We start from the raw sequence: 8,955 nt of genomic DNA, 5'->3' as shown, positions 1-8,955 counted from the left end.
TTTATTATTTTTATTTTATGTATTTATTTTTTTCTGATGGCAACATGTGCCTACCCAAAGACTTTTCTGATGTGGCCATGCTTCAAAAAAGTGGCACTCTAACCTTAAATATGTGACCCAGTGTCATTTCTTTTGTAGTTTTAAATAACAGCGTAATTTTTTCTCTAGCTTTTGAAACTTGAACGTATTCCAACCAGGAAACCCTCCTGCTCTCCACAAGAAGGAAGAGGAGTTTGTATATCAGTCCTCACCCTTCACTGAGGCTACAAACAGCCTCATTAGCATAAAGGCTTTTGGGGAGAAAAATAAATCTTGGTTGTCCAGCCTTTTGGTTGTTGGATTATGTATTTTCTTTTAAAATATCAATGGATTTCTTCATGGGTTGTTTCCATTTGAGGAATGAAATAATGGGGCTTTGGGATCTCCACGGCCTGGCCTCTGACTGGGAGACTCTGAACTGTGGGCACTTGGAGCACCTGTCTCAGAGGTGATCCTAATAAACAGTGCCATTGTCAATTAAGAGGCCAGGCAGGATATTTCTCCTGGCCTCTTGTGGCAAGGAGGAGATTGGGCAAAGGGCTATGAAACATTCCCTGATTACTCAGGTCTTACTTGGCTCTGTTTTGTCCCAGTTTCTTGCTTATTTTTCTTCCCTGTTCATCTCTCAGGCTGTGTTCCTATTACCTTTGAGTTTCAATCAGAGGAATAGCCATGCATGCCAGCAGCATAATTTTCTTCTTTTGTTGTTTCAGCCGAAAGTCTAAGACTCAAGGAATGATAATAAGATGACGATTAAGTCAGCTCTAAATTTTTGAAGGGACACTAGAGAAAAGGTTTATTATGGTTCCCACATTGCTTTCTATACATCAAAGATGTTGTTAAGATATGTTTCTCAACACAGTGTCCTCTAGCTTTAGGCCCTTTCATTGTTGCATTTGGATATGGACAATAGAAAAGGGAGCAACAGAAATGATGGAAGGCAAGGAACAGTAGAAAGAAGGTCCAAAGCCCAATTGCTTATGCTTCTTTGACTATCTATCTCCATTTATCTTAACCCTAAATATCCTCAGTGCCATTGAGCTATCATCTCTCCATCTACTATTGCATTGTGCACCACAGTTTAGCAAATACTTTTCCAACCAGATGTATTCCAAGGATACCGCCAAGAGATTGGGTGTTACTAGGAGACTGAGAACTCACAAGATCCCAACAGAGTGCCACAAATAACTACACTAAGGACTACCATGGCGGTAACAGTAAGATTATGGTTTGGCCTCCACTATGTGATAGTGGGTTTTCCATGTCCAAGTGAAGAACAAAGTGTTTCTCCCAGAATCCTTGACTATGTGATTATCAGTCTAGATGAGTACAAATTATTAATGCATAAGCTAAGTCCTGGCTAACATGAGTGCACACACAAGTGCCATATTAACTTACAGATTTCTCTGTCCTTGCCCTTGGACACACACACACACACACACACACACACACACACACTCATTTTGTATTTTCAGAAGCATATCCTGCCAGTGGCAGAACCACACTTCTGTCAATCCTGGGACTCTACCATTGATGTTTTATTCCACCTTTATGTACTTCCTTTCATTGTAATTATGGTAACTAGGAGCCCTGATACCTGTACAAGTGTGGTTCTTGGTCTTAAAACAAACAAAGCACTTCTGGGGCCCAAGAATTGCAGAAGTATGTGAAATTAATATCTGTGTAGGAGACAGGCAAAGAGTAGGCTGTGGTGTTACCTCTTGTCTCCTTTGGCATTAGACTAACCAAATGCCATCTTGTCTACCTCAGAGAAAACCCGCAGTTGTCATTTTCTTTGCAAAAGAACTGTTTTCAGTGCTGTTTTTGTTCAGCTCGCTTACTTTGTCCATGCAAATGTAGGTTACTTTTCCTGCTTGTCTAGAGGTTTACCACACATTTGTGGTTTGGGAGATGATCAAGGGCATGTTTGACTTGTAATCCAGCTGAAGACTGGAGAGGCCCGGTGCATGTGACACGGTCGCAGATTCGCAGACTGACTTCCATGCCTCCGAGCCGGCCCTGCATTCCCAAACTGCACAGATTCCTGCCTGTTGACTGGCCAAGCACTATCTTTACGGAAGCACAACTATACAAACTGGTATCGCATCCAGTGATTTCCAAATTGGTGATGCTCGGAAATCCATCCTCTTGCACTTACTTCTCAAACTGGCTCTTTGTGGCAAAGAGAGATTCATGTTGCAGCTCAGCTGGGGAAACCTGCTACCCAGGTTTTCATTTCTCCCTACACTCTCTCCCCTTCCCCTTCCCCTACATAATTTAACGTTCCTGGCCTGGATGTTATCACATGATAGCAGAATGCTATGAATTTTCATTCACAGCTTTGGGATGGTTCAGAGGCTTTCCTGCTTTCTATCCTGCCCAGACCCTGGGATTTATCACTCGCTGATCCTCCGACAGGTTGATGCAGGAAAGCACACAGAAGCCGCGTACCAGTTTGTATAGTCGTACCCTTTTGAACTCCCTTCTCTTGAACCAGTAGAGGGAGCCCTGGGGGGTGCTCATTGGCTGCTTGACACCACACAATGCCAATTCACCTGCATGCTAAAAAGAGAGAGAAGCAAAGGAAACGTTAACCCTTAGAGTACTGCTTCAATATTTTGGTTGAATAGTCTTGAATTTTTCCAGGGGGGCAATGCTTCCTTCCCCAGATCAGAGTGCTATGCAGCAAGTTTACTCTCACTCCAGCCAGAACATGCACCAGGATCCTCTCCATCACAGCTGTACCGAGATGCTCCTGGGCCTTTTATCCATCCTCTACCGACTCTTAGGAGATCTGAAACACAGCCACTGTGTTTCATGGAAAATGGGCTACCCTTCAAATGGGCTGGAGGGCGTGAGGGGGCTGATCTTTAGCCTTCCTGTATGTCCTCTAAAGGAAGGAAGTCAGTTCTTTAAGGGTTAATATGAAATCAAGGAATTTGGTGGTCTCTCCTGCTTGTCCTTCCTCCAAGGTGTCTGCATGATCCTCTTTAGATTTTAGTTCAACTTTTGAATGATAATAAAAAATTCATATCCAATTACAAAAACACCCAAAAGCCAATGAAAGAACAAAACACTGAATGGTTGAATGGAAAACCCCTGGCAACGCTTGCTTGATGATCCCAGGGGGTAGAAAGAGCAAATGTTTTATTTGATGAACATTCATTTTGTCCTTTACCTTGTATGCTACTATTTCTTAGCATTGTGAAGATTTGATGATGTTTTTCACTTACTTCTTGTTTTTCTTCTTCCTGTCTAATAGCCCAATAGAATCCTGCCAGAATTTCTACAAAGATTTCACATTACAGATCGACATGGCTTTCAACGTGTTCTTCCTTCTCTACTTTGGCCTGCGGGTAAGTGTGGCAACATGGCTCAACCCTGCAATGCCATGTGCAGACTCACACATAGGGGGACCCAGCCACAGCTGCTCCTTTGGGCAAGGTGAAGTCCAGTGTTCCTGTCATAAACAGTGTCCTTGGACTCTGATTTCCAGATGATGAGGGAATTCCTCTCCTTAGTTGTCTTTTCTGGAATACTTTGTTAATTTTGTTTCAAAGGGGGAGGAAAGGGGATTGAAAATGATCACTTCTGCTGGCCCACCATTCAAGCATGAATACTGTTCCCTGAAAAGCAAACAAATGAATAAACTTCTCAGGACTGGGGACATAACTCAGTGTGAGAGAGCTTGCCTAGCTTGTGCCTGACCTTTCAGCTCTATTCTGTTCAGCAGGGCTCACTCAGCTGGGGGGCAATTGTGAGGATGAACCAGCAAGATAGATAGACAGGCAGGCAGGCAGGCAAACACACACACACACACACACACACACACACACACACACTTTAGGGCTTGGAGGATTTATTCTAAACCATGTTTAGAAGAGGTGTTACACAATATTTGATTTACAAAGATGGATATGAATTAATGTGCATATTTGCTTTATTTACATTTTTTCTTTTACATTAGAGAGTCCAAAGAAGGTAAGGTGACTAAACTTTTCCTCTAAGATTGTTAGAGACCAGGGAAAAATCTGTTGTCTGATCTTTTCCTAATGCTAAGACAGCATATAAGTCCCTCTACAAAAGGCTACGAATCAAAGAAAATAAATGTGTTATCCAAGTATGAGAAGAACATAATGTCTCTTCTGGACCTCCCCAGAATCCTGAATCTACTCTTTGGTAAAAGAATGTAGATTGAATGCTACCTCTGTGCATCTCATTTTCCCCCTTATTTCTTCTTTTCCCCAGTTCATTGCAGCCAATGACAAGCTGTGGTTCTGGCTGGAAGTGAACTCTGTAGTAGATTTCTTCACGGTCCCTCCCGTGTTTGTGTCTGTGTACTTAAACAGAAGTTGGCTTGGTAAGTGCATCTTGTTTGCTTTTACTGGCTCCTGAGCCCTGGTTGAAATAGAGAATCTGGGGTGGGGCAGGGCTGGGCTATTCCTATACAGAGAAAGTTTCGTGCCTTAATGTGAACAATTCTCATCTAATTTTTGAAGTTGATGGCAACACCTCTCTTTGAGGTACTTGTCCAACAGGACCTACCTGCCCAAGTGGTGCTCCATGTAATGAAGTCTTATCATTGTTGAAGCCCTTTGGTCATCACTGTCACAGCCAGGACCTCTGTGTACATGGTCCTGTCATTTTTCATTGAGGAGGGTAGAGTCACAACTGGTTAAGCTGCACATAGGAAAAAGCCCAACTTTGCAAGTGGCTGGTTGAGGTGTCCCAAAAGCCCAGCTGCCAAGGTTAGTTTCTATCTACTGTCCATTTTTATGACAAGTGCATCCTGCTTGGCCTATTTTTAGTTACAGATTCCTTTGTGAGGCAGGACAAAGAGAAGGTTCTCAAGTATCCTCTCAGATGACAGGAGACTGAAATTTGTTCCTGTGTACAGGAGATTTTTTCTGGTGCTATGCTCAGCAGCTCACTTCCTGTAACTAAGGTCACTTCCTATCTATGCTGTGAGGTCACTTCCTGTATCTGCTCAAGAGGTCACTTCCTCTGCTCTGAGGTCACTTCCTGTATCTGCTCAAGAGATCATTTTCTGTCTATGTTCAGAGGTCACTTCTTGTATCTTCTCAGAAGGTGGCATCTTGTGTCAGGTGGGAAAATGAATGAACAGTTTGAAAAGTTATTTCGCATCTTCTTTTTAAAAAATGTATTTAGTACAGGGTCTCACAACATAGATTGGACTCTTAGTGATCCTCCTGTTCTCAGCCTCCCAAGCACTGGAATTATAGGCGTGTGCCACCATGCCCAGTCTTAGTCACCATCTCAGTGTGCCCTGGGGGGCAGGGCTGGCATGACCCTGGGGATCAAACCCAGGTCCTGTGCTTGCCTAAGTGGGCATTTTAGTCCTCTGAGCTATCTGGCTGGCCCTTAGTTTGCATCTTTATTGATTTATTTATTTTTCTATAATGTCAAAGTGTTTCCACTGCCATCGGGTCTTACTAGGGAAGAAAGGAGAACTTTTTTGGGTTCCCTTCTGTCTTTATATTGAGGATTTTTTTTCCATCTTCTTTCCACCTTCCAGAATCTTCTGACATTTGTCTGTTATATCCAGAGATTCTGAGTTGTCAGAGGGAAGACAACATAGAAATGGGTACATTTTATTTTAGCCAGAACTAGAAGACCTCTTCCTATACATGTGAAAGAAATGGCTATTATTTTATTTTATTTTTTTGATTTTTTGATTGAGAAATAAATATGAATGAGACAGTTTCATAGCTGATTAATAGTACAGTTTTGATAGTCAATACACTGTACATTGCTATCTTCTTAGTGTTTATCCATTGTACAAGAAGCAGACAGGATATTCTGTCCAAACACTGTTAGTACACCTCTTTCTTCTCATTGAGTTTGGTGAAAGTAGCTGTAAATTTATCCTATTTTGTATATATAAATACAAAATGATCTTTCCTTTGTATCTTTTTTTTGTCCTGTCAGAGGTGAATATTCTATTGGCATCTAAATACTATAGATGTTTGAATTCAGCTAAACAATTTAACACTGTCTAGCAGTCTATAGTATTAGTGGGTTATTCTCAGAAGTTATTGACTTGAGCCTTTTACAGCTCATCGTATTAATATGGATTTACTTTCTATATCTCATTTTTATACTTTTCTGCTGGATGGTTAAGACCAAGATATAGCAAGACCTATATACCAAGAAATGTAACTTTTGTATCTGATAAGGTCAGCCAAGTACTGTCAGGATTTATCCTGTAGCCCTGTACTGCCCTTTGTACATCCTTTTGTCAGTGTCTGACATGAGGATGAGTCACAGCCATTGCTTGACCAATTTGCTCTCTGTGAAAGCTTGAGAAAATGTATTTTCTCTCCGTGTGACTTTCCCCAGGTTCACTTTACATCATCGAACACATTCTCCTGTGGCTCCATAATCTCCTTGATCAGAAAATTTGGAACACAACTGAGTTACATGTTGTTACCATACAGGTTCTCCTGTGTCCCGAGTCTCCACTGACCTTGAGAGGCTAGGGCCAAAATGTTGGCTAACCATGTGAGGACTGTTTGGCTTAACTTTTTTTCAAAGTAATATGTATAAATTGTGATTAATGAAAACACTCAAAGGCATGCAAAGAAAATATTGCTCATTCTCGTCTGTCACAGACCTGTGCGCAAGATGCTTCACGTTAACAGACGTCCACATCTTTCTTTCCTGCTCATTCTACCACAAACACATGTATTTGTACACAGCACAGACTGTGTTAAAAAGTGCTTATATGAGAAACTTATCAATCACGTTGTACTGCTATGTGATTGCAGTACACAATCTTGCAGTTCTTACTGATGCATGGTAGATATCTCTTTATCTCTACAATAAATTCATTTAATTCAACTTTATAAGTTGTTTAAATTCCATCATTTGTTTGTATCATGGTACACACAGCCACAGTCCTAGGGATAAACCAGCTAATATTTTTTTTTCCTTTTGCCACAATATATGTTTCTGTAAAGCATCCTCATCCACATAGTTGTATTTCTCCAGTTAGTTCTACATTCCTGGAAGCAGAATTGCTGAAGTAAAGAATATACATATTTTATTTTGTAGCTATTGATTGATAACTTTCCAAAAATGTCACATCAAAATGTCCTTCCACTTACTGGCATGCTTTGATGTTGTTGCTAGCACTGTAAATTTATTACATACATAAGGTGAAATCATCTTTAATAATAGTAAATGTGGTAATCACATGTGTACACAGACATATATGTATGTACGTGTATGTGTGTGTCTGCATTGTCCTAAGAGTCCTTATAAGGGTTTTAAAATTATTTTTCTCATTAGAATGGTATTTTCTCGCTCAGTGGAAAAGTTCTCTTGCTCTACCTGCATTGTGCTTAGATGGATTTGGTATTTCAGCCAGAATGATGAGCCCCTTAGAGCTTCATGCAGCTGAGGGTAACCTACAGTGTAGGCTCGGGAGTGTTTTGGGGGTAACCTGTGTGGCTATGTACAGTTACACCAGTCAATTTTGTGACAGGGGAAACTCACTTTTCTTCACTTCATAGTTTCACTGTTTTTGCCCTCCATAAGGTAAATGCTGGGCTAAGTGATCTCCAAGGTCCTCTCAGCTCAGAAAGCCTTCATGACTCTTGGGTCATCAATGAGAAGTTTTGGAACTACAGTGATACTTTACATGTTGAGCTCTATTCGTTTCAAATTTGTGTGCAAACACCAAAATGTTTGAGAACTGAACATATGATTCCAAAAAATAGCAGAAAACCAAAAATCAATTCTGCTACATGAATGGTGAACAAGTTGAAGGCCCCAAATTTTATAAATTCATTTCTGTAGGACTTTCACAAATTTTACCATGATTTCATACTTTAACTTGATCAGGGTTCTCGCAGTTTTCTTCTTAGCTTTGTTGTTGGTATGACTGGCTGTCTTTGGAGCCATGGCCCAAAGACAAATGTTTTAATGCACTGACACAAGCAGGGTGCATGTTCTGCATGAGGGCATGCTTAGACGGAGCCACCCTCCCTTTGGGGCCACGTGAGACCCAATGAGGGACACCCTCTCTGCAGTTCAGGATCTTTCAAGTTGGATTTTTTGCTTTGTCCTTTCGGGCAAAGTTACAAACTTTGAGCAGAGTCTTTTCAGATTTTGCAGTTCAAGTTGTGGAAAGGGAGCCTGGAACCACTGGACAACCAATGTGTTACCGTAGATTGTTGGGGAGGACGTTAGTGACATTAACTTAGTGAAAATCATAGATAAGCTTTTAACTAGGGGTCTTCCTAACATAAACTGTTGCTCAGAGTTAAACACACACCCACATACGTGCTGTGTATGTACACACACATCCACCCTGTGCCCCTAACTCCAAACAGATGGGGAAGGGAGAAGAGAAGAGAGAAGAGGAGGAAATGCCTGCCTTTCCTGGCTGTGCTGCAGTTTTCCCCAGTACTTGAACATTGACTACTGATTTCTGGGCCCTCCCTCAGTTCTCCTATTTAAACAATGGGGATTTGGGACTAAATCACCTTCCACTCTGCTCACTTCATGAATGTGAATTACATGGTGTGTGTCCAGTCGTCCTGGCCCCCTGGGCCTGGGTGGTTGGATCAGTCTCTTCATGAGTGGTCGAGACACTCAGAAAGAAGCAGATCCTATCCCAGGTGAATGTGTGCAGCTGGCTTTCCTCATAGCAAAGTATTCCCTAAACTATCTGGGCATCAAGAGTACTTGGATACTTCTGAATCCATACCCTCTATGTGGATGACCTCAGCATGATGCTTAGAGGTACTTTCTCATCTACTGACAAGATCTGTTGGCATCAACACAGGAAGGGGAATCTTCTTCCTTTCCTTTCCTTTCCTTTCCTTTCCTTTCCTTTCCTTTCCTTTCCTTTCCTTTCCTTTCCTTTCCTTTCCTTTCCTTTCCTTTCCT

At 41.5% G+C, this 8,955-nt stretch overlaps 1 protein-coding gene across 7 annotated transcripts in view; it reads left to right on the top strand.

The window, feature by feature from the left end:
- Window positions 1-8,955, top strand: part of Kcnma1 (potassium calcium-activated channel subfamily M alpha 1) — a 756,236-nt gene that overhangs the window by 436,025 nt on the left and 311,256 nt on the right. For all 7 annotated transcript variants that reach the window (XM_004624076.2, XM_004624075.2, XM_004624064.2 and 4 more), the window contains exons 4-5: window positions 3,302-3,395; window positions 4,288-4,399. In XM_004624076.2, coding sequence (XP_004624133.1) covers window positions 3,302-3,395; window positions 4,288-4,399 — 206 coding nt within the window. The remainder of the gene's footprint in view (window positions 1-3,301; window positions 3,396-4,287; window positions 4,400-8,955) is intronic.

Source organism: Octodon degus, unplaced genomic scaffold (genome assembly GCF_000260255.1).
Source record: "Octodon degus isolate 3935 unplaced genomic scaffold, OctDeg1.0 scaffold00005, whole genome shotgun sequence".
Taxonomy (NCBI): domain Eukaryota; kingdom Metazoa; phylum Chordata; class Mammalia; order Rodentia; family Octodontidae; genus Octodon; species Octodon degus.
The sequence above is the reverse complement of the archived record's forward strand: the minus strand, read 5'-3'. Positions and strand labels throughout refer to the sequence as shown.